General features: G+C 40.0%; 2 protein-coding genes across 3 annotated transcripts in view; both read right to left on the minus strand.

The window, feature by feature from the left end:
- Nucleotides 1–2036: 2036 nt before the first annotated feature.
- On the minus strand, nt 2037–7105 carry ddx5 (DEAD (Asp-Glu-Ala-Asp) box helicase 5). Of its 2 annotated transcripts, none has more exons than XM_077556708.1 (13): nt 6916–7105; nt 6118–6298; nt 5905–6001; nt 5691–5824; nt 5552–5617; nt 5314–5455; nt 5082–5242; nt 4820–4992; nt 4617–4727; nt 4480–4541; nt 4330–4389; nt 2886–3107; nt 2037–2748 (listed from the first exon to the last, which is right to left on the minus strand). In XM_077556708.1, exons 1-13 carry the CDS (start codon nt 6966–6968, stop codon nt 2354–2356), a joined length of 1857 nt encoding a protein of 618 aa, XP_077412834.1. In that variant the 5' UTR covers nt 6969–7105; the 3' UTR covers nt 2037–2353. The 2 variants fall into 2 exon arrangements, with proteins under 2 accessions (XP_077412834.1, XP_077412835.1); XM_077556709.1 differs by having other exon boundaries at nt 2572–2748; nt 2873–3107.
- Nucleotides 7106–11129: 4024 nt separating this feature from the next.
- The window catches only part of smurf2 (SMAD specific E3 ubiquitin protein ligase 2), a 51614-nt gene continuing 37999 nt past the window's right edge, over nt 11130–24744 (minus strand). Inside the window, exons 9-19 of the mRNA XM_077557511.1 lie at nt 23123–23207; nt 21987–22145; nt 21826–21873; nt 18737–18938; nt 16063–16166; nt 15639–15753; nt 14974–15152; nt 14480–14738; nt 14179–14380; nt 13564–13639; nt 11130–11785 (exon numbers count right to left, since the gene is read on the minus strand). Coding sequence (XP_077413637.1) covers nt 11686–11785; nt 13564–13639; nt 14179–14380; nt 14480–14738; nt 14974–15152; nt 15639–15753; nt 16063–16166; nt 18737–18938; nt 21826–21873; nt 21987–22145; nt 23123–23207 — 1529 coding nt within the window. The 3' untranslated portion in view covers nt 11130–11685. The remainder of the gene's footprint in view (nt 11786–13563; nt 13640–14178; nt 14381–14479; nt 14739–14973; nt 15153–15638; nt 15754–16062; nt 16167–18736; nt 18939–21825; nt 21874–21986; nt 22146–23122; nt 23208–24744) is intronic.

Consider the following 24744-nt stretch of genomic DNA (forward strand, 5'->3'; position numbering starts at 1 on the left):
CTAGTCTGTTCGATAGTACACTGGAAGTGGTGTGAATAGATTTTGATTGGTCCTTTTTTAGCTATTGATGTTCATCATCATGATCATGATCTTGTACGCACATTCGATTGATATTATTGACCTAATAGTAAATTGTGTGTAAAATGATTTTCACTCATACGTTGTAAACTCAAGTGGGTCAGTCTGAACTGTGAGACTCTAGGCCTGAAGATGAGTCCTGCTCCAGCCCTGCAAAACTACCAAAGGTTTCAACTTTTGTCACTGTGACAGATGTTCTCGTCGTTAGCAGTCAGTGTCAACTGCTGAGTGAAGAGAATGCAGCAGAGATGAAGTGGAGAGTGACATAAGTGACACGTTTCAAAAGACGACTACTAAAGTGGTTGAAATAGTCAATCATATCAAATGTTGATGTTTTTACAAATACAATAAAATAATTGAGATCATTCACTTGTCGATAGGATTTTTAGGATCAAGGATGTAATCTATCTGAGCCAATTGGAGAATGTTCTCAAATGTACATTTTAGTTGCTACATTTCAATATCCAAAATCTTTGCAGTACAAATCTTCCGATGAATAGATTTGCCCTGGTTCGCCTAAACATGCCCCTAATGAGTTCAAGTCAAAATGTGACACATTTACAAAGACGTGGGCTTGCATGCATGCATCACAAACGCGGTGGAATGTAGAAGAACGAGTTAACTTGGCAGCTGAATATACAGATTATTATCTGCAATTATGACATGACAACTCACTGGTATTCTATTATTTTACAGTCATTGGCATAAGCATTTGTGAAGGAACTTGTTTGATGGAAAGCTCATTTGTGGATTTGGATTTATGTATGTCAAAAATAACTTGCACAGTCATGAAGATTGTTTTTTCCCCTCCCAAGTCAGAAATTAAGATTCACAATCTGTTTTCGAACACCTGCTTATTTTCTTCCACAACAAACTCATCCAACGTTGGACATATTTTGCACAATAATGTCCACGTGGAAGCAAAGTTAGAGTAAAACAAAAGGTGTCTCAAGACTTTTATCAAGCCTGGTATGTCTAATTAACTGGCATTTTGCAATAAATAAGTGTCAAGTTGGCACGACAACAATCACTAAGTATTTCTCAATCAGTACGAGTCAAGCTCAAGCTTAGCCTTCCTGATATGCAAAGAGTTAATTTATTTACATTCAAATGGCCTTAAAAAAAAAAGCAAATGAAATGAATAGCAAATGTAAAGACACAAATACGCACAAGTGGGCAGGGGGCAAGCGGAAGCGCCGTCACCGTAATGTGACTTGATGGCTCATCGGAATTGGAAGTGGGCCGACTGGAGCATGCTGCTGCGGCTCATGCTTGCTGTAGGTGTGTCTCATTGCGAAGTGCACGCCCACGCAATGAGATCTCCTAAAACCAACACCCTCATACCTTCCAGGGGGAGGAGAAAAATAATAGGAAGAGCAGCAAGTTAACAGGAATGAGTGGCAGCATTAAAAGGGGCGGGGCTTAACCCCAATGTTGCAAAAAAGTTAAACAGTAGAGTATTTGCTTAGGAAGTGTAGCAGAGATCATTGAGGGATTTTTTTTCTTTCGCTGTATTGCAGGGGTGCTCAAGCTCGGTCCTCGAGTGTACCTATCCAGCCTGTTTTCCAATGTTTTCCTCCTGCAGCACAACTGAATCTAATCAGTTAATCAGCAAGCTTTGCAGAAGCCTGATAACGATCCTGATCATGAATCAGGTGTCTTAGTGGAGTGAAACATGGTAACCCTAAAATTTAGAAAATAAATGTCCTTGGTTTTGTGCGCTGAGAACAGTGAGACTACAATAAATAAAAACAGTGAGCAACTTACTGATAGCTCGTCATCGCCAACTTGAGTTAACAGTGAGTGCTGATGTTACACGCGCGCGCACACACGTTAAAGGGGGTGCGCTGCTTGTAAATGAGCAGTCGCGAAATTGAACGGCTAACGACATCCAGTGGCCAGCGATAGCAACACAACTATTTCTAAGGCCCACCCGCACAAAAGAGCACAAAGTCAAATGTGTTTTTGTTTTTATTGGAAAGATCATGCAGTGCACTTCCATGGCGGGAGGTAACATCACTTTCAAGGATACACATGAAAAGACAGTACTCCTGAAATTACATAGTAGAAAACATAACTAAACATTACCGAGGAATGTAACAAATTAAATAGCAATAGAGTGGCGAGGGGAAATGTGCAACACTGCAGATCTTAAAATGCTCACTAGGTTAAAGGTGTTTGTAACCCCGTTGTGTAAATACAAAAAAAAAAAAAAGGAAAAAATGATTCGGAAGGTAACTTAAGTCAAAAAAAAGCAATAAATTACTTTGCATGTTTACTGAGGAAACTGCGGTGGCATGGGGTACGGCGTCAGCGGGGGCGGATGCTGCTGGGGGGGCTGTGCTTGGGGGAAGGGGAATGGGGGGTGACTTGCGCCATTCTGCTGGGGTTGGAAGCTGTTCTGAGGGGGGAAGGATGCTGCCTGGTTATTAAATGACTGTCCATTGCCATTGTAGCCGCCGCTAAAGCCATTAGTACCAGCACTGCCACCACCACCGTTTCCCGCAAAGCCTCCGTTTTGAGTAGTTGTGCTAAAGCTTTTGTTTGGTCCGGGTCCATTGTCATAGCCTCTACTGCTATCCCTGTCCCTAAAATTGCCAAAATCTCGCCTTCCAGAAGAATACCGATCCCTGCGGTCAAAATCACCACCTCTGCCTCCCCTTGAACGACCTGCAAAGAGAGCAGAATAGTGTTAACACGACCCTTGGGATATGGCAAACTCATGCAAATGTAAAAAAACAAAAACTTTAGCAGAGAAGTGGCTGTGTTTTACAGCACAGTTTCCGTATCTCACCAATTTGATTTACCTCCTCTGATTTCACCCATTTGGAGGAGCTTGGGGTTGATGGCCTGGTTGGCCTCGCGTAGAACAGAGATGAGGTCGCTGGCTTGCCTCACGTTGTTGGGAGTGAAGAAGGTGTAGGCCGTGCCAGTCTTTTGGCTACGGGCCGTTCTGCCAATGCGGTGGATATAGTCCTCAGAGTTGTTGGGGTAGTCAAAGTTGATGACAAATTTCACGTCCTCAACATCTGTAAGATTGTGGTGCGGTGTGGCAAAAGGGAAGAGGAGGACAGCACACAAAGACGTGCGCCAGCGCCACCACAACAACCAGATCAAACAAAGCACCGTTAGTAGCGTCACGGGGTCGGCAAAGCCACAAAAACTGTCATTAGACAACCGCATTTCAACATATGGGGAGACTACAGTGGGAAGAGAGAAACAATGCACACTCCAGTCACTTCTAATTGAGGGGAGTTAGGAGGGGAGAAAAAAAAAAAATTATGTCCTCCAAGTTGTGACCAAGGCATCAAAAAAACAGATCCCAAGCCTTACCCTTCATTGGAGCGTGCATTCACTAGTCCGTTCCCATCGCAGCGCACCCCCCCCACTTGGTCTACATAGTAGGGCCACTAGGCACACTACTGCCTCCTAGTGTCACTGATCGACTCAAAGTCCACTTGTCAGCGCACACTGGTGAGAAGGTGCTACTAAGTTCACACGGCAGTCTTTAGCCAACAAAGTGGAGATGTGAACCAGTTTGCAGGATGCCTACAAACGGCGCACCCCAGTCGCCAGGGCAAGATTATCCCAGTGATCAAAGTCTCTCGTTGGCAGGTCTCGACATGACTTTTGTAACGCAGGCGAGGGAGGAGTGTGAGCTTGGAATGTGTCCAACTAGCATGTCCCACTGTCACCAAAAGCGCCAGTAGCCATGTTATTGCAGAGGTGAGATTCCAATCGATCTTACAAGCTGCTCATCCGACAAGTTGAACTGCAACGGCGACGCCACCCATGCTTTACAACCCATCCACGCAACCGAAAGCACCTTAGGAATGACTCGGGACTTGCTTGTGTCCAAACAATGCTGCGGGGCTTTCAGCTGGGGCAGTTACAGAGCCTGGGTGCGTGACGCAGTCCAAACCGTTGCCAGACAACAGTCAAGCGTGTAGGGGAGCAACTGTGGACTTCCCCCACTTTTAGATAGGCCAGCGCGTTGTATGCTGCACTCTGACCTCGACACCTCTGCTTATGTGCACGACTGGGAGACCCGTGCCTCGCCAGTCAGGACATCTCCAAGAATCCTCCTTCCCCCTCTAGGCACCTGGGCTTGTCATGCCAAGGCCCTGCCATAACCTCTGCTCCTTTGGCCCATGGGAGAGACTCAGAGAGAAGCAGAAGAGTTAAAGAAAGCAAATATACTTTCTTCTAAAAAAATTCAAACGTTTTAAGTGCTTTACGGGGGATACTGACCTAAACCACGAGATGCAACATCTGTAGCGATCAGAATTGGAGCCTTTCCATATTTAAATTCTGAAAAACACAAAAAGATTTTACGAAATTACGACCTTCCGTTTGTAAACCGCGAAATGGAAGGAGAAAAAAAACACACTGTAAGCTCACCATTAAGAACCCAGTCTCTTTCTTGTTGGCTCTTATCTCCATGGATTCCCATAGCTGGCCATCTAAACATTTCAAAAGCATCTCATTAAATATGCTGTCTGACAGAAGGTGTGCTTTTTGGTTGCATCACAACTTACCCGTCCCGCCTCATTCTCCTCGTCAGGTCATCACATCGCCTCTTTGTCTCGACAAAGATTATAGTCTTGTTCTCCTTCTCACTCATGATTTCCTCCAGCAGGCGAATGAGTCTTTTGAAAATACAAAACAGAAAATTTATGTTATGCCCGATTGCCACCAACAGTTGAGTATGTGATTAAATGTCACGCAGTGATGTACTAACTTGTTCTCCTTCTCTCCATCACTGCACACATCAACAATCTGAAGGATGTTGTGGTTTGCACTGAGCTGCAAGGCACCAACATTGATCTGCACGTAGTCTTTAAAGAAGTCTTCAGCCAGCTGACGCACCTCTTTTGGCCAGGTGGCGCTCCACATCAGCGTCTGGCGATCAGGCTGCAATAGACATAATTATGACCAAACTGAAACTGGCAAAATTGGATTCTGGTATCTGAAGGACCAGTAGAGAAAAAAGAAGAACTTACTCTGATCTGATCAACAATCTTCCTGATCTGTGGTTCAAATCCCATGTCCAGCATTCTGTCTGCCTCATCCAATACGAGGTAAGTACAACGGCGCAGGTTGGTTTTTCCTGCTTCAAGGAAGTCAATGAGTCTTCCTGGTGTTGCGATGCAGATCTCCACACCTGAGAAACATTAAACAGGTGAATGAATGAAAAATACAAAACATGACTTTCAATTTAAATAAACAGCTTACCTCTTTCAAGGTCACGAATTTGCGGTCCCTTGGGGGCTCCTCCATAGATGCAGGTGGACTTGAGGCGAGAAGCTCTACCATACTCCGCAGCCACCTGTTGCACTTGCTGTGCTAGCTCACGAGTTGGGGCCAGCACCAAGCACTGACGATCGAAATATTTAAATTACACACAAGCTTGGCTAGCGACAACATATGTGCCCATTTTTAATATTTCTATTACATTTTTGTCAATACTCACAATAGGTCCATCACCACGTTCCAGGAAAGGCTGGTGGTTAATGTGAACGATTGCAGGCAACAGATACTGTACAGAACATGCATAACAATTACAACACTTTCAAATACGCCATCCGTTTCATCAAATCATGTCAACTTACAGAGAGAGTTTTGCCAGAACCAGTCTGTGCGATGCCAACCATGTCATTGCCACTTAGTGCTAAAGGCCAGCCCTGAGCCTGAATAGGGGTTGGCTCTGTCCAGTTTTGTTTGTTGATCACATCCATAACGTAAGCTGTTTTGAAGAAAACACATTTTAAAGGCATGTTTTTCAATGCAACAAGTTCAACAGTCATCAACTCTAGCAGTACTTACATGGGAAGCTTGCCTCGTGGAAATTTATAATTGGGTTTGGACAGTTCCTCCCCTTCACTGTGATCGTTTTGGCTCTTCTATAATTTTCAACTTCTTGCTATAGTCGGGAATAATGAAAAAAAAAAAAGATTTAGTCCAGCGTCCATGCTGATTGCATAACGCCAACACGTGCAGCACACGTGTTGCGTAACACATGTACCATGCGGGACCCACCAGAGGCCTCCTCGACACGTCTGGGTGCTCCTGGTAAAAGTTTTTCTCGAATTTGGGAAGCTCGTCAAGATTCCAGTGTTTCTTCCGCAGGCGTTCGCCGGGGTTGCCGAACTTTCCTCCACCTCCTCCGCCACCACCGCCGCCGCGACCGCCACCAAAACGATGAGGGCCGCCACCGTAACTGAAATACAACAAGGTCGCTCAAAAAAGGCACACAAAAATCAATTCGGTCGAGTGCATAGATGGCCAAACAGGAGAAACGCGTCTTAACTGAGTCATTGGTGGAAAATGTCCTGCTGCTATATACTTTCCAGCCAGTAGAGGAACAATGGAAACAGCCGGCATTTTGTATGGGCTTCACCATTGCCACATGGCGAAAAAGCCGATAGCAAAACTTAACAATAACGGGCGAGATCTGTTCAATATGATACAAGATTTGTCATTTGTGTGAAATTACTTTTCAATACGCGCACACGTCTTTAACCAAACTACGCCAGACTACGTTTAACGTCGAACAAGCTAACAAAGTAATAGCTTGAAGCTAAGGAGTAGCCGCCATATCAGGCACGAGGCCAGACGAGGCCTTCAGTCAAAGACATCAGAGGCTGAGGCTGCCTTTTGTCGAATAATATAGAAACGGTTCTTTATTCTGTTTTTTTCCAGCATCAACACAAATTGATAATTTTTGTCAAAATAGAAAAAGACGTACATTATCCTCATTTATTCTCTTGGTTAAACCCGGTCGGCCATTTGCAACGAGGGGAAAACCGCCTTGAACAAACGGAAAAATGTACTTACCCTCGATCTCTGTCCCTGTCTCGGCCACGATCTCTGTCGGAATATCCTGGCATGTTTCTTAGTATTTGTGTAACGTTAAATCTAAAAGAAAAGTGAAATAGAATTCTTCGGACACCGATTTTCGTCGAATTCGGCAGCGGTGCTGAAATGCCGAACTGCCGGTTCAAGAAAAAGGAGGTCCGGCTTATGTAGCAAGCGGAAGTTCGGCTTCCTCCGTATTCATCCGCTATATGTTTTTTTCCTTTAACTTCAGCGGCACGAAGAAAACGTAGCAAACAGTAATTTAACTTCTTGACGTTTAAACATTGCTTTTGAATGTGTGTTTAAATGAAACTTAACCAAGGGTAAAGAGATAGAATATCCTTTTTGGCCCTGTTTCACCTTTTGCTCATTCCGGAGAACTATTGAAATAGCGGATGAATATGTTCCAAACAAAGTCCGGTAATTCGGTTACTCGTGTAATACCACAAATGACGTCACTACGACCAACCCAAACGTGAACGTCACGGCATTTTTTACTTCCTTTTATCGTTAGTTTCAGTTTATAACTAATATGTTCATTGCAATTAATTTCTGTGATTTAATTTTCCACTCTTACTAAAAGTCTTCACAGGGGAATTAAAAACAAGATGTGAGTGCATAAGTGCACACCCTCATAACTGGAGATGTGATTGTGCTCAGCATGGTTAATGCATTAATCCATAACATTAAAACTCGTGTTAAATGGGAGTTAGCAAAAACCTGACACATTTTCTCATTCACCCTACTAAGCCTTAAAAACTTGCATACTGGTGGAAATAGTGAAGACAGTCATTATCAACGGGAAAACATGACAAAACAGTGGCATGTATCACCACCAAAATTCACATGCACATCTCTACTCGTGTCCACTTCAATTTCTAAAAATATAAAAACAATTGCCACAGTACTTTGGATTTTAGGGCATTAAGCTTTTTTAACGCCATACATTACGTAAACTTATTAGCACAAATGTATGGCGATGTATGCCTAGACAACTATCGTATTTTGTATAGTAAATACGCACAGTTAAGTGTAAACTGCACGAGCAACTTAAGCCAAGTAAAAAAGAAACTTTGAAATAGCGGTAAGTTAACTTTTCATCTAAATATGTTTTCACTTACCCCATGCTAGAATATCAACCATAATTGCAATGTAAACTAGAAAAATTCCCGCGGAAATTTTGAATGGGACTGCTGACTCTTGTAAATGAGCTGAACAGTTTAAAATTTAAACGACTGGAATCGGTCAAGAAATGTGGAAGTTAACCATAATCAACATTAACTAAAAGTATCTTACTGTCCATAAAAAAAATGTAAATGAGCTGAGCAGTTTAAAATTTAAGCGACTGGAATCGGTCAAGAAATATGGAAGTTAACCATAATCAACATCAACTAAAAGTATCTCACTGTCCCTGAAAATGTATTTTAAAAAATGTAAATGAGCTGAACAGTTTAAAATTCAAACGACTGGAATCGGTCAAGAAATGTGGAAGTTAACCATAATCAACATAAACTAAAAGTATCTTACTGTCCCTTTAAGAAAAATGCAAATTCACGCACACACATTTGACTTGGAGACGTCACGCACCCACATTCCATTTATATTGTATGAGAGACGCACACCTCGAACAAAAGCCTCTCACGACTTAACGGTTAAAGATGCAGATTCAAGAAATGGCTCGTTAGAACGGCAAGGGTTTGGGGAACACGAGCATGTTCTCACTTTTTTAATCGGATGAAAAATGACCAAATGAGAGCAGGTTGAAAACTTATGATTTATCCAAAATGAAGAGGTAAAAGGAGGCGAATTTAACATGGAAAAGATAGGTGATTTAGTCCGACTTCTCCTCGCTTAAAGTGAAAATAAAGGTACTAAATGACACCTTAGCCAAATAAAAGTTAGTTTGTCTGAAAGAAGAGACTTGTCACTACAAAATGTGAGAATTTGATGTCTAGTAAGCAAAGACTGAGGCCATGGTGACGAGTTGAAGTGAAACTTTTGGAAATAGATTTTTTTGGTTCCCGCCACTCAAAGCCTAATTGCTCCACAGAGTGTGTTAGAAGGCTAGTTCACTCACTGTCTTTGAACCCGCACAGGGGGGAGAGCTTTCATTCCTTAAAATAAATTTCGACACTGAGCTAAAGATGGGAAAAATTGCTACAAAATGAGCTAAAATTCATATCGGTCGGTTAACGTATGCACGCGCAGCGTGTCTTGGAAAAAGGTGCTTGATCTGTAATTTGTTCCCCCTTTCTCCATTCGTTTCCTATGGGACTTTTTTGGGAATTGCGTCGCCATGGTAACTCGGAATTCCTAGAAAAGTAATGCCGCACCGAGTCAGATCGAGCCGCATCGTTTGATACCTCATTTGTCTCGGTGCAATCTACGGTACGGGCCGCATTTTTGCGAAAAAATCTGGGGATTTTCTAGGGTGGAGAGTAATATGTGTTGCTTTCAGCAGTCCCATAATAAATATTTTCCACATCATGTCTGTCTACTGTTGTTACATCTACATAACAAAAACTGTACTTGACACTTTGGACTTTCCCATTGAGCCCTCAGTGTCCCCTAATCTTCCATGCAATGCCATTCAAATGTAAATAATGTAGACACACTGCTGTTGTAAATTTTCAGATTTAAATTGAAAACGAAAAACAAAATGAAGATGAAGAAAGACAATGCTGTTTTTTTTGTACAAGGCCTTACTTACATTGTTAGACAAAGGCAAGTTTAATTAGAACTAATTACACACAAAAATAAAATACTCTTACAAAATGGTAGTGTTAACATACATCAAATTGCATCAGTCAGCTAGGGGAGATACGGTAATAGGCCTAGTGGATCATGCTAAAAAAACAAATCTGAAAAGGCAAGAGCTGCATCTCTTGAACATTTTCTTCAATTCTTCAGTGAAAGGCAGCAATGAGGCGACATTGAGTAAAGTACTGTAGGAAGTGTAATTATCTGCGTGTGCACTGGACTTCTAAGTGGATGAATATGCCCTTTAGGTCACCATTCAATACCAAACACAACCTGAACCTCCGTCTGGTTTTGTGCAATTCAATCCCCCCCTTAGACAAAATCGCTTTCTAATTAAGTTAAACATAAATTACACGTTGTTTGATCCACATACAGTATATGAACGATATATTTTTACTGTACAAAGCACCATGTGAGGACACTTGTCACTTTGCATACACTTGTTTACATTAAAGAACAACATAACAGTGTATGCAAATGTTAAGAACAGTCCACGGTCAGAGAGATTGCTTAACAGGCAGCATCTTTTAGAAAACATTCAAAAATTTTATGTTCAATGGTAGAAAACAATCTCACAAATGGAACATTATCAAAAGAATAGTATAGCAGGAGGCCATCTTATTCAACTCCTGTACAACCAAGTGCTCAGACATGCAACAATTAGTCGATGCCAAAGCAATGAAAGTGGATGTTCATCTTTTAGATCAGACAATAAGGTACAGTGGCCAATTTGCTTGTTTTGTTGTCATAAATAACAAGGTTCCTACTATAACCCCTGAGAAAGTGGCCATTGAGTATTATTCTTGCAAAATTTGATTTCGTTTTGGCCACAAAAGGCATCAATAGTGTATGTGGACTTTGAAAAGAAATCAATCAATATACGTTCAGGTGGGCGCCAACTTCAGACAAATGCCGATAAACTGATATTTAACACCGCATGGTATTCAAAGACTTTGGGGTCTAGGAATTAATGAAAACATTTGAATTCATGTATGAAGCCCTGTTAATGAGCGACTGTTGACTAAAGGATTAAAAAAAACACACACACACACACAAAACATGTTGCTTAAGTGGCTTCAGAATTCTATTAATAGATTTTAAAGGGTCTACTCAGTTGGACAAAGATTCAACAATGGCTATCTCTGTGTGTGTGTTCATGATTTGCCAGCCTTTGAGAAACGCTTCCCATTGAATATTAGAAGTTTGTTAAATAAACCAAAATACTGTAGTTCTGTTCTTACAAATTCCTTTTATAATTTAAACAGTAACCCTATTTTCTGAAACAATGGAAACAGGGAGATGTCATCTATACTGTATATATTGTGTAAATATATACTGTGTGAATATAGAATATCAGCAATAAATTAGATATATTAGAACTGTACTCATTTTCTTCCATTTTCCCCGTTACTATATAAAAATAACACATTGCAAGCACTTCATTCGTGTATACATGTTCATACAAACTGGTTGACAATAAGTGACAATGGGAATGCAGCTTGTGCAGCGACACATTGGGGTCCTTGCTGCTTTCTTTGGAGAGCGATGGAAATCTCGTCTGCCAAATTCAAAGTCGTTGCATCCGCACATGCCCGCTTGCTCCCATGTGATCAGTCCAAGGCACGCTCCATATCGAGAATTCATGTTTCCAAGCGGTTACGGTAACCAATGAAATTATTACCCTGTACTTCAGCTAACAATCCATTCTTGTATATGCAGTTGTTGGGGTTCAGAATGATCCTTGCTACATGGAATAGTCATTATTTGAAAATGCTTGCATGAACATAGAAAAAGAGGAAGAGCCAGCGAATCCTGCATGTTCCTCAAGTTAGTAAATAGAGTTATTAGCAGCTGCAGATTTTTTTTTTTAATAACAGAAAAGACCATAGAGTGTTCGATGCATGTGTGTAAAAAAAAAAAAAGGGGGGGGGGGGTCATGGCCAAACCATGTAACGTTTGCTGGTTATTCTGCCATGCCCCATCACAGAGTCACTCCACAGCAAAGCCACATGTCTCCTCAATGGCAGTCAGCAACTTGTCATATAGTTTGTCATAGCTTTCATAGGGAGGAATGTCGATCCGGTTGAAACTGTAAAAATAGAAGATGAGGATTTCAAGTTAGGGCAGTATGAAAAGCATTAGGAAGTTCATATAAATGGACAGGAGTGCTTGGAGAAACCAGCAGAAAATTCATGAAGTCATATGAGCATTTATTCCATATTCTTGATCTGTACCATTACACACTTTGCCCTAAGACAATTAAGCACACTTGTAGAACGACTATGTCTAAGTTACTAGTAACATTTCTTCTCAACCAAAGTTGAGTTTGGGTGATTTTGTTATGGTCATCTGATGAGACCAAGTTGGAACTTTTCAAGTGATAATTCCAAAAGGTATCTCTGGCCACATTGTTGATCATTAGATCATCAAAATGACACCCTATCTGTGTGTGGTCGTGGCAGTATCATGCTTTGTGGTTGTTTTACTTCAATTGGAGGTAGGGCCTTTAGTCAAGGTGGAAGGAGGGAATTATGAACGGTTTCAAAAACAATTTTCTCTCAGCCAGTTATACGGTAAGAGTAAATACTGAAAAACTACAGAATGAAACATTCTCATTCAAAAACAAAATATTTATATTATTTAGGGGTGTCAAAATTTGAGTGTCTTTAATGACCGCACCTTACTTGGAAAACTTGTACTGGGGGAATTCCAGTAGAAAGGCAGCAGGCATGTCCATGTCAAGATTTAGCAGTAATAAATTTAGTAATAATCCATACATTTGTGGCGACTGGGGTCAAGTTCTTTATTACAATTTTAAAAATGTGCAGAATTTCACAAGTTACTTCATGTTAAAGATTAGATAGCTTTTGATATGAAAAGAAAAATGTACTGAGCTGTCACCAATGTCTTACAGATGCAATTATGCCATCTAGTGACAAAAAAATGACCTCAACACAAATCAATATCGCACTCCTTATTTTACTAATTAATTTAATACAGTACAGGGAGTCCTCAAGTTAAGGCGGAGCTCCGTGCCTATGCTGGCGATGTAACCCGGATTTCGATTTAAGTCAGATTTTCCTGTTAAAGTTGATATTTACATCAAAATACTTCGTACAGTAATTTTTAAAACGCTTTTTGCGTGACCTGGAAGAGCCAGAACCAATATTTCGTGTTTCGGCAGAGTGGAGCTAAATGAAGCTTAAACATGGAAATTTGACGCGCCTAATGGCGAGCCGACCTGCTCGATGGACGTCCGTTGCTGGAGGTAACAACAACACAACTTTAACTAAATTTAAAATGGCGTCATTACTGTGAATTACTATGAATTATTACGACTAAAAGATGCAGACATATTTCTATTAGTTTAACATTTTTCCCACTTTTATGTTAACAAGAGTATGAAAACTTAGAAAAACATTTTATTGTACATTTAGAACAGATATAAAATTTTTGATTAATTGTGAGTTAACTATTTAAGTCATGTGGCAAAAAAATGACCTCAACACATCATGCGATTAATTATGATTTAAAAATGTAATCACCTGATTCCTCTAATATTATTATATCATTCTTTTTATCAATGATATTAACCCGTGGGTAGTATTTTATTTTGAAATGGCTTGACCAGAACCATCAAAAAGCCCAAAACGGGTCACAATATTGCCTAGGGGTTGTTAGAGGTGTAACTCAATACATTTCTCCATTAAAAAAAGAAAAAAGACAACCAATTAACAACATTCCCAGTTGAAAAAGATTGATTGAATAAGCACAACGGAAGTTTGTCTTTTTTTCTTTAGCTGCAGAAGCCCCTAGTGTCACACCTCCTCGAAAATAATACAGTATCCCCCCAAACATTTTTCTCACCACGTGTGGGCTTTGGGGAGGTTGTTGGTGTTGGCATCAATCTGATGGATGGTGAATAGCCGTGGGCCAGCAGCACCTGCAGTCAAAGAAAATAAAACTTCAGTAAAAATCGACTTCCGGACACTTGCTTTTACAGTGTACATTTGCACCATTACCAAGCATTGGTAAACAAATGTTGCATTTTTGATTGTAAATTGTCAATTTATCAGTTTTGATGTAGGCCATTCGTGAAGCTGGCATACTGACTCTTAATGGCAGAAATATGTCCATTTATCACAATCAATGCAAGGTCACAGAGACAAAACTGCAGCAACTAAATGTTTCTAGTTTTGCTTTTTCATTTTCTTATCATTCTTGTTAGCCCTGGAAAAAAGATGGCAATGTTAAGCATTCTTGTCCGCCCATGAGATAACAAGAGGTCAGAGTGTACTCCTCATGCCCGAGTGCTTCATCTCACTGTAACACGATCTGCCAGCAGCAGAACGGGCTTGAAATTGGTCCGAAAAAACCCAGAGACATCTTCTGTAGTTAGAACTCATGGTTTTGGTGCGTTGTGATTGAAACATGACAATGACTTAAAAACAACTTCTCTTCTCATCATTGGTCTTTCTTTACCTTGGAGGGCCTTGAAGCCCTGCAGCGGAACCCTGGAAGAACCTGTGACAAACTGTAGTAGACGGGCTCTTCGCTCCTCATCGAAAGACTCCACAGCTTTCCAGAACCACTTGACGATGTTGCTGTCTGGAGTGCAATGTTTGAGCCGTGTGTTGGACTTCCAGTCATTGATGTCGATTTTACCCAGGCCACATACGATCAGCTGAGGAAGGAAGACACCAACATGTTTATTTGAATAGTGTGTAAATTTACTACCCCCCTGAATCAAGTTTGATTTGCCGACATGACAAAGGGAAAGTACCTCAAGCTCTTTCTCGTCAAAAGCCTTTAAAAGGTGTTGGGGGATGACTTCATTGAAGCCCTTCTGCAGAGCCAGGAACTGAGCCTCAATGCCCCGCAGGAAGCGCCAGTTGACGTACAAGCGCACATACTCTTTCTTCGTGTCCTGCGTGACGGGGATACTTTTGCCATTTGGCTTCAGCTCATGCTGGATGATCTCTCCGTAGGCATTGTGTTCGACGCAGAAGGTGTGGTCCAACACGCCTGTGATGTCGTTGTCTCTGAGGAGTCATTTCAAGTCAATCACAGGATTTTACACATTGAGGAAAACATCAACAAAAAGAAAAATCCATCATCTGAATCCTCTTCAGCTTTGCTCAATAATAAACCCTAGAGGGTGCTGTCATCAAGCAACCAGGTCTGGGCAAGGGCTTTTGTGCTCAAAATGTCAATGTAGTGAGTTGGATTGCACATTTATTTGTTATAATATCACAATGAAATGTGTCTTGTACGTACAGGATCCAGACCAGACTGTTGTGCAGGTCCGGGTCTACAGACTCCATGTCGTCCAGGGTGATGGGTTTGCCGAGCAGTTGTTTGTAGAAGGGTAAGGTAAAGCCTCCATCAATGTAGTGGCCGTGGAACACTGCCATCCCCATGATACGGCCCACAAAGTGGAAGTATGACAAGTGCTCCTACACATAGAGGACACGTGCATATTAAAGAAATGATTATTTGCATGTGGAACTTGCTCATGTGTTGCATTTAAATATTTGTAGAGGTTAAACTGTGACCAATATATATCTCTTTTTAAATAACTCAATACTATAAATATTACAAGCTGTCATTTTTTGGGGAAAGTGGAAATCTATTACAAATTTTGCAAATATATTTAATTTCAAATAAAACAAGTGAAAAACAAATGGAATCTCAAAACCACGATTTGTTTTCCAAATGATTCCTTCTCTAGAAAGCTGAAATGAAGGAAACGTGATTAGGAAAATAGGAGTATTTGAGCTCATAAAAAGAAGCCAGCAAGAATGTTTGAGCGATGAAAAATTTCAATGATGGTTTGATAGGAATTATCAAATACCAGGAGATTCTTTCTGGCAACACAAGGTGTTTGGTTAGAGTTGGTTGCACTGCCATCACATATGACTGCTGTATTGTGCATGACTCACAGGGTTGACTGCAGAGTCCGGGTTAATCTGCAGTGTGTAGATGTCATCACGCGAGTACTGGAACAGGCCATAGTACGGGTTCAACATCTCATGTGATAGCAGATAGAGCCACTCCCTGTACAGAGAGACCAAACAACGAAAAAATAAGTTGACCAAAATCTATACTGTATTCTACAGTGAACTCATCCATATTTGCAGTACAGCATTCTCAAATGAACCTTTTCGCAGATTTTTTTTCTACCTATTTGCTGTTGACTGAAACAATATCAGTATTGCTTTGCTATCTTGTGGCATCTTGGTAACAAGCAACTATGTTGAAGTGAGTTGAGGAGCTTCATTTAGACAAAAGCAGTGCTTTTGTAAGCAACAGCAAATCATTAACAGTTTTGGAGGGGGTGTCAATTACTTTCGAATGCTTTCCTACCTGGCCACTCCTCCATAATCAAGTCCTTCTTCTCCCCGAAACTTCACCATTAGCCTTTTCCATAAGTCCTTTGGCCTCATCTTCATCACTTGTCGATAGGATTCCTGCAGTGCAGTAAAGACAGACTCATTAAGGAAAGTTAGCAAAACTTGCTAGTGGTTCCCGTGGACAAAGCAAAATGGAGCAAGTACAAACACACAGTTGCATAAGCAACTGTAAATAGGACTGAATGATTTTGAAAAATAAACAATGCGATTTTTTTTCCCCTTCCCTCAATATGCGATTGTTTGTCAAGGTCCGCTTCCTATGTACTGTATTTTTATACAAACACAACCAATAAATTAATCTGTATTACAACAACCAGATGTATACCAAAATGTTTTGGTCTTATAAATTAGGTTTACACAAAATAAAAGGCAAATGAACCGTAAATTAACATGAAAAAAATACAGTTACTTACTAAACAACTTGACTTGCAGTATTTGAAGCATTCACTTTGATAAATTCACAAAATCCTACCAAATATGTGCATCAGAAAATAAATGACTAAGTCACAAATCACATTACAACAATAATGCAAACAAAGCTGTGTCTTAATGGCTTCAACTTTTCATGTTTCATGAAACAATGATATGTAAACATGTGGATTGCACCAAACCTATGTAGACACACTGAAATGAAGCCGTGTACCCCCCAAAAATTCCATCTTTTGTAATTTGAAAATTGCATTCCACAACACTGCAATGTTGATTTTAATTTGATTAATTGTTCAACCTTATTTGCAATGTAAATTATTGCCATTAAACTAGCGACGCACCACAGATGCACGCAACCATTTAACAACAGCTAGATATGAAAATGTTGCAGCACACAACATGAAAGTGAAATTTTACAGCTAACGAGAAGGTCATCAAGTCCTGTATGTGCTGTTGCAGTGTGCCTCTTGCGGCTCATTGCTGTCATTCTCCAGCTCAATAAGTGTTCATCCCATGTGCAGACTGCTGGCGTATTAAGGGCAGGGTTCATTAAAAGTGGATTAGGGGCAGTTATAATAAACACAGCCATAAGGCTATAATAACACAGCCTCTTTCACCACCACGTTCCACCCTTCCCTTCAGATGAGGCAGACAACTTCGAGGTGCTGTGAGGGGAAAAGCGAAGGTCTTATCTACAGCAAAAGCACATTTAGAAGGCTCTGACAGACCACAGGCTAACGCTTGCCCATTCAGTCATGAGTTAATGCTTCAGATGGTCTGGAGAAGCTACGCGTTATGTCTCACACAACCTTAAGACGCCCTTTGCCCTATAACGCCCGTCTCTCTCATATGCTGTGAGATCAGCCAACAAAAATGTCTTCGTTCAGATTAACAGACATGGCTGTTCCAGCACATTCCGCTGCATATTTTATGAGGGTCGTCTAGTCCGTTGCAGGTGTTGCTGCGCTGATAAAGGCCCTCCCTGCGTCTCGCAGAAGCAGAAAACATTCCCCTACTGAGTAAACGTACTTGAGACAGAGTTCTGCTTTGGATTGGAAACTGAAAAGCTTCCACATGTGTGTGTCACCGTCAAACTGCCAGGGGGCAATGTTTATGGTAGTACACAAGAAATCGAGATAAAAGGTTCACATGCACGTAGCTTGAGTGAATCTAAAAATAACTTGGAACAGTTAACTAAGAGCAGATCTTGTGTTGTCTGCCTCACAGACAGTGGAATAGCAAGTGGCACCCTTATTTAAAAAGTCAGATTAAATACATTTTCCACAGTTAGAGGAATTGAATTCATGTTACAATAAAAAAAATAAAAGCAAACATTAATAAACTCATATATATATATATATATATATATATATATATATATATATATATATATATATACATACTGTTAGTACTCTATGTACTCTAGTATTTGTGTTCTCCTTTCCCACATAGGCCTACAAGGACTTTACTACTACCTTAATGGCTTCAGTTTTTTGACACATTACTTTAGCGGCAGTCTAATTGAAGCATGCTCAAATTACTCACATTCTGGCTCACAACACAAAAACATCAACCTAGCAACAGCTCATAACTTGTAAGACTTGTAAGACTGTTTTGGGGCACTATGGAAGTTTGGCAGTCGGTTCAAAGAAATTTCTTTCTAACAATTAATTCATTCACTGCCGTTGACGGCTATAGACGTCAAAAATTCATTTGAACTATTTCTATTAGTTTCACTTTTTTTTCCACATTTGTTAACAAGAGTATGAAAACCTAGAAAAAAATGTATTGTACATTTAGAACAGATATCAAATTCGTGATTAATCTTGAGTTAACTAGTGAAGTCATGTGATTAATTACAATTAAAAAAAATAATCACCTGATGCCCCTAATTTAAAAAAAGAAAGAAAATATAAAAAATTAGGGGCATCAGATGATTACAATTTTTAATTGTAATTAATCGCATGACTTCAGTAGTTAACTCACGATTAATCCCAAATTTGATATCTGTTCTAAATGTACAATAAAAAAAATTCTAGGTTTTCATACTCTAGTTAACAAAAGTTAAATTAATAGAAATAGTTCAAATGAATTTTTAACGTCTATAGCCGTCAATGGCAGTGAATGAGTTAATTGGGGTGCCTCGGTGAGACACTGATGTTGTGATACTTGATACATTGATTTCGCGCTCTCCTCACCTCAAATATTTCCTCACGGGACACCTCAATGCGACAATGCCCAGCCTGCGGTTGCTGCTGAGACAGTTCCTGTCGGAGGATCTTGAGCTTCTGGACCAGGTCTCGCTTGTACTTGGGCACCGTGAGACACTCGGCCTCCTCTGGGAGCTGACCTGTGGACACCAGAGCCTGCTGGACCTGATCCTTCAACTGGTTCTGACGACTGATGGGCAAAAAAATAAATAAAAGGAAGATGGGAAAGATCAGAACATAAAATACAGAGATTAACTAGGCCTGAGGTTAGCAATATTCTACTCAGAATAGCTAAAGAATAAATATAAGCTTTTACACTTGTGTATTCTAGGTCACCCAATCCACATTTTAGATATAATAATTAAGGCTATTCCCACACATAAAGAAGTATTTCAAATCCATTTTGGGTCAACTTGGCCATATGGCAACATTAATTACATGCCGAAACAAGAGGTGGTGCTATAATCCCGAAATAGGACACATTTTAGTCAGTACAAAGATGAAGAACAAGCGATCTCTCTCCCAGTAAGTACAACAACAACAAAGTGAAAAGGAGGGAAACAGTTGGCTATTTTTGCAATGCTATAATGGACATATGTTGTTTTTTTTAACCCCGTTTATTGTTTTTTCGTGTCAAAATGGCTGACTTTGGATAGATGGACACAAAGTGGTGTAATAAAAGAATTACTTTTGAATATAACATTAACAAATATAAACAATCCAGTAGATTAGACATATGTAAGGATATAAAAGCATGCACTATACAATGGAGACATAGTTCTTTTTCTTTCTAACACATCCCCCCCCCAGCCTAAATTTAGCTGTGGACGAACGGTCATAATCCATTTGATCAAATAATTTTTCAGCATAAAAAATTCTCACCTTTTTTGCCACAAGATATTAATACTACAATAACTTGTCAGATGCAGTGTCAAAAAAAGCAGTATCCAATATAATATGATATAATATAATATAATATAATATAATATACAATAATATAATATAATATTTCACTTTATGGGGTAGGACTACTTCCACAACGGCATTTTGCACTTCAGTTGGGGAAGCAGGCAAAATGAGGCTCAGGGTCGTAAACAGAAGTGAAGCGACGAGAACGGCAGAAGCACGTGTCAGTCGACTGCGAAAGTAGTAAAGAACATACATAATCAATGTATATGACTGATGCGTATAGTAAGAATCGATGGGGACGGGTTACTAATAAGCCATGGCTTTTACCCGTCAGCCCTTTTTTCGGATGTCAATGTTGCAAATGATATGATGTGAACGATGTTACCTGTAATAATGTGTCCGAAAGGGAAAAAAATGAATAAAACAAATCAATAAGTATTTTTAATAGAAGTTCAAGTCAGTTAATCTGACAAAAGATAACTTCTACGAAAGGAGATATAAAGGCAGAGGGCAAAACAGACAGCTGCAGTTAACAGAGGTTAAATTCGACCACAATTGCTCTCAAGTATCCTTCTAATGGCCTGCATTGTCTATAATCACATTGACAACTTTGCTTAGTTTGTAGTGTCTGCCAAGTGGAATCGAGTTAGGCTTTTCAATCACTTCCTGTTAGCCCAGAAAGCCACAGGGCCCCAAAAGACTCTCAAGAACTCCTCTTGAATCCTTTTATTTCCTGCAGACTAGACTCTGAGGGAGGGATGGGAAGTAGGAAGGGCACTCGCCTGACAGCATCCAAATCCAGCAGACAAGTCGGAGGGTGGGAGGGGACGGATGAGAGCAAGGCGCCAAAGCATCTCTTTCTGCACTTTCACCTATAAAGCCTCCCTCCCCTAGACATCACAAACAAAATGCAACGGACTTCTCCTTTCTTTCATGAACAGAACTCTGTAACCTACAGACACCAAAATGAGCGCACGTTTACAGGATATTGTAGACCGTAAATGTAAATCCTGTGTGAGATGACATAACTCCTCATGCCGCGATATTCAAAACCGGTCTGGAATCAAGGATTCAGTTACTGAAAGGTGACCAGTCGGGTTTGTAACATCATGGGCTAAATCTGTATTATAGCAAAAAGTGAGCTGGATGTTCAGACAAAGTCGCAATGAAATAAAAAGCAGCATTAAAAACAACAAATTTGTCAGACTCAGACAGTATATCAAACATTTTTTGTGGTATGATGGAACAGAGGGGGTGAAATCCCTGAATTGATAAAAAGCAGATGTCTTGATGGAACTCCATGATGCTTGATATCTTTTCCAGATAGCACATATTTCCTAACATCACAAACGTACTAAAAAGTATTTGAGCAATCAAACACAGGTTTGACAATGATAGTACAATTTTTTTTACTTAAAATTTTTTGGGGGACCACACCATGCCTAAACACTAGAATAATCACAATGGAGAGAAAGGTTGTGCCCTCACCCACTTGAACGCGTTCTATTCCACCAGAATAAACAAAACAACTTCCCTGCATAATCTTGTTCATAAAAAAGCATCTGACATTGGGAAAAAAAAGTGGCATTTTTAAGACTTTGCAGGGGACCACAGATGAGAAAAAGAAAAAAAACGAGTCAAGAATGCCAGCATGTTCTTTGATCCATAAGAACGGGAAAGGAAGAAACCGGATCTCTCTGCAATGCATTCCGTCCCTGCACAGAGGAATGAGGTCAGGCCCATCCACAGCTCCATCTTCGTGAAGCAAAGGCCTATGGGTAACTCTATGGCCGTTAACAGCACAGTAGGTGTTTGAACAGCTGCATAGGCAAAGACATTCTGAACATGTGTTTGGGCCATGCTCAAAGGCTTGGGCCATGCACAGATACATAAACCGATGCATAAACCTCCTCAGATTGACTCAAAACACACAATTCATTAACGGGCATTACATCCATGTGATATTTCCTGGATGTAAGCTATACTAGTCCTCGGCTCCCATTCTCCTGTCAGATGTCTAGCCAATAGCAGCTACGTGACGAATAGTGTGCTAAAATGCTCAAATGATCCGAAACTCTACAAGGCTTGAAGCATGTGTGGAAAAAGTGGAGCGAACGTGTAGCCGTGTGCAACAACAGGGGCTTCCTGGAATGAAAAACAAATCTTACCTCGCATTCTGACTTTCAATGCCTCCCCGTGAGCCATTTGGGCTTGGACTGTAAATGCAAAACAATTGAGTACATGAACTAAAACAAAACCACATTAAAAAAATATATTTTTAATGATTTCACGATAATATACTGTAAGAGTACAAAAGGTCAGAACTCACTTAAGGACTCGATGCAGGTTGGCAGAGAGGCGCGGGTCAGTGAACTGTGTGGTTCGGTTGTTGTGGTCCACAAAGTATACTCTCCCTGTGGCAGTGTTCCGTATCTCCCATCCAGGAGGTAGAGGACCCAGTTCCTCACAGTTCACATTACTAAGATCTCTGGAATGCGACAGAAAAAAACACAATAATAAATAATGTAGGCACATTATTACCGGAATAAACAGACTATGGAACAATATATTATACTGTATAATAGACCTGCAAGCAAGAATAGATTAAGTATACATAGCATGCTCATTATGATATATTTTTTTCAAATTTGACAAATTCCATTTTATATATAGAATATATATTTCTACTTCAGTACATATGTATATACAGTACATAAGCATACAGTAAACATATACATTAAAGATAGTTCAATATGTTTTTTTCAGGGATGATACCGATGCCGATTATTAGTAGTCAAGGAGGCCGATAACCGATAATTGGAGCCGACATTAATTTTCAATAATAATAAAAAAAGAGGGGGGATATTGTTGTAAATTTATTTTTTAATGCAAATGCCAATCCTGGCTTTGTTGTATTTTCTCAAAGCATGTTCAATGAACAATTTTTCAGACTTTTCAAAATGTAAGTTTCTTTCATCAGTATGTCTTAAAAAGTTAGCCATTGCTCTCTATAGTTTTCAACAGTAAATATTTTTTTCCCCCAAATTTAAAAATAACTGAAATCTAACACTTTCATATTTCTTAGTTTTAATGTCGAACATTAACGAATGGTTCAGAAGGTTCCCAGAGTCAGCAGCATCTCTTATAAAGTTAACTTAAAGTTCCCGGAGATTAAAATAGTTTTATCGGCCGTCAGATTTTGAAAAAAGGCAGACACCAATATTCGTCAAAATGTCCAATATCGAAGTCAAATATACATACCGTACAATACATATACACATATGGTATATACAGTATATATACACATACACACATATACAGTTATATTATATACACACTGTACATCAGTGTCAGATGGTAAAATCATCGGGTTTGTGATGAGGCGGAAAAGCAGTGCATATTTCCACAACACTTTCATCATACCATGTGTTGTCGTGATGATGTCACATCCTGGAGGTCACATACCTTGGTACTCTGGGGTCGTGCCATGTGCTGACACCTGTCTGAGTGTGAAGGAAGTACACTTGACCTTGTTGCGTGGTCCTCTGTTCTGTAAAATTATTTATAAAAGGAGTCAGGTCAACAATAACATGAGATGCAATGCAATCATTAGATTGCTAAACGAGTCAAATTGAAGAGTCATTGGAGATTTACAATGTACGAAATATCAGAGAGGAAGGAGAGGGCTTTGTTTTTTGTTTTTTTTAGTCCAGCCTGCTACAATATGGTTTTCAAGGTACTGGCGTTCCTGCTAACGCTTTGGATTATCACCCTGATTTACACATATAAGTTTGAGGTGACAATTCTTGGTGCGTGCTCAAATGAGAAGAATCGGATCTGCTGACGGATTTAAAAAATATGACCTTAAAAAAAAAGGAATGAAGGCCAGAGGGAGGAAGGAGAACCTAGAGCGGATAGGAGCCTCCTAAATCTGAGACACACTGAGCACAAGGCTCAGATATTCTTCGACAGCTCTGGCTCCAAAACACCGGTGAAGAAAAATCCCATGAGGATAAACAAAACTCCCAAACATGTGTGGAGGACTGCAGCTGGTGTGTGTGTTTACTTTTTACATGAATGTGTCTGATTGTTTGAGTGCGTGCAGAAAAAAGAAAGAGGCGGGGAGGGGGTAAATGGCAGCAGCCAGACTTTAACAGCTAGATCAATTCAATTAGATTGTCTAAAACGGAGCCAGTATTACAGGCTCCTTGTGTGGGGCCACAGCATCACAGCGAGCTTGTGGACTGAATGAGGCCTCAGACGAGCTGCTTTACTGAGCCCAGTGTTCAGCAGGGAGGAGCGGAGCAATTAGCACAATCCAATTACAGTGATGTCGGGATTCATCATGAAGTGTCGAAGCGCAAAAGAAATACCGGCGCATGAAAATCTAATGTCATTATAAAGCACTTCATCATCACCACCAATCAGGTTGCAAATGTTCAAAATTCTGGACATTTTATGCTCTTTACAAGAGATAACAGGACAAATTAAAGATGTCTGCATAATGTTTCATATAATAATGCTGTTGCTAAACGGTGCAGCATTTTTCTTTCAAACTTACAGTGGAGTTTTACTGGTTTGGTCTTTGTTTCCCAAAGTAAAAGCAGATGTTTGCAAATTGAAAATAGTCTTATTTTGACTAAACACAGACATTGTTGGCATTTCACGGAGAACTACAGAAATCTGAGAATATTATTATTTACTGTGGAGATGATGAAAGTCAACTTTAAACATTTCTTGACAATAATATATTATATGGGACCTTACTAATCTAAACATGACATTCTGATTAATATTACATTTATGTGGAATATGAGTTATGAGTTATTTATTTCAGGGGGCAGACATTTTGCCAGTTGCTGTCAACTGAAGATGACATCACAGTTGCTCAGGGCCCAGGCAACGACCAATCACAGCTCACCTGTTTTCTGAAGATGAGCTATGATTGGTTGTTACCTTAGACCTGAGCAACTTTGATGCCATTTTCATTTGGCGGCAAGTGGCAAAATGGCCGCCTTCTGATATTGATAAAACTGCTGGATTTTGCTGCTTAACTCATATTCCACTAACCCAATATTAACCAAAAC

The sequence above is a fragment of the Vanacampus margaritifer genome, chromosome 2 (assembly GCF_051991255.1).
Source record: "Vanacampus margaritifer isolate UIUO_Vmar chromosome 2, RoL_Vmar_1.0, whole genome shotgun sequence".
Classification (NCBI taxonomy): Eukaryota; Metazoa; Chordata; class Actinopteri; order Syngnathiformes; family Syngnathidae; genus Vanacampus; species Vanacampus margaritifer.

Coding starts and splice junctions, on each gene's coding strand:
- ddx5 (XM_077556708.1), bottom strand. CDS start 6,968: ATGCCAGGATATTCCGACAGAGATCGTGGCCGAGACAGGGACAGAGAT. Junction 5,456..5,551: donor AACGTGGTGATGGACCTATT/GTGAGTATTGAC, acceptor TTCGATCGTCAG/TGCTTGGTGCTGGCCCCAAC. Junction 4,390..4,479: donor AAGAGACTGGGTTCTTAATG/GTGAGCTTACAG, acceptor TGTGTTTTTCAG/AATTTAAATATGGAAAGGCT.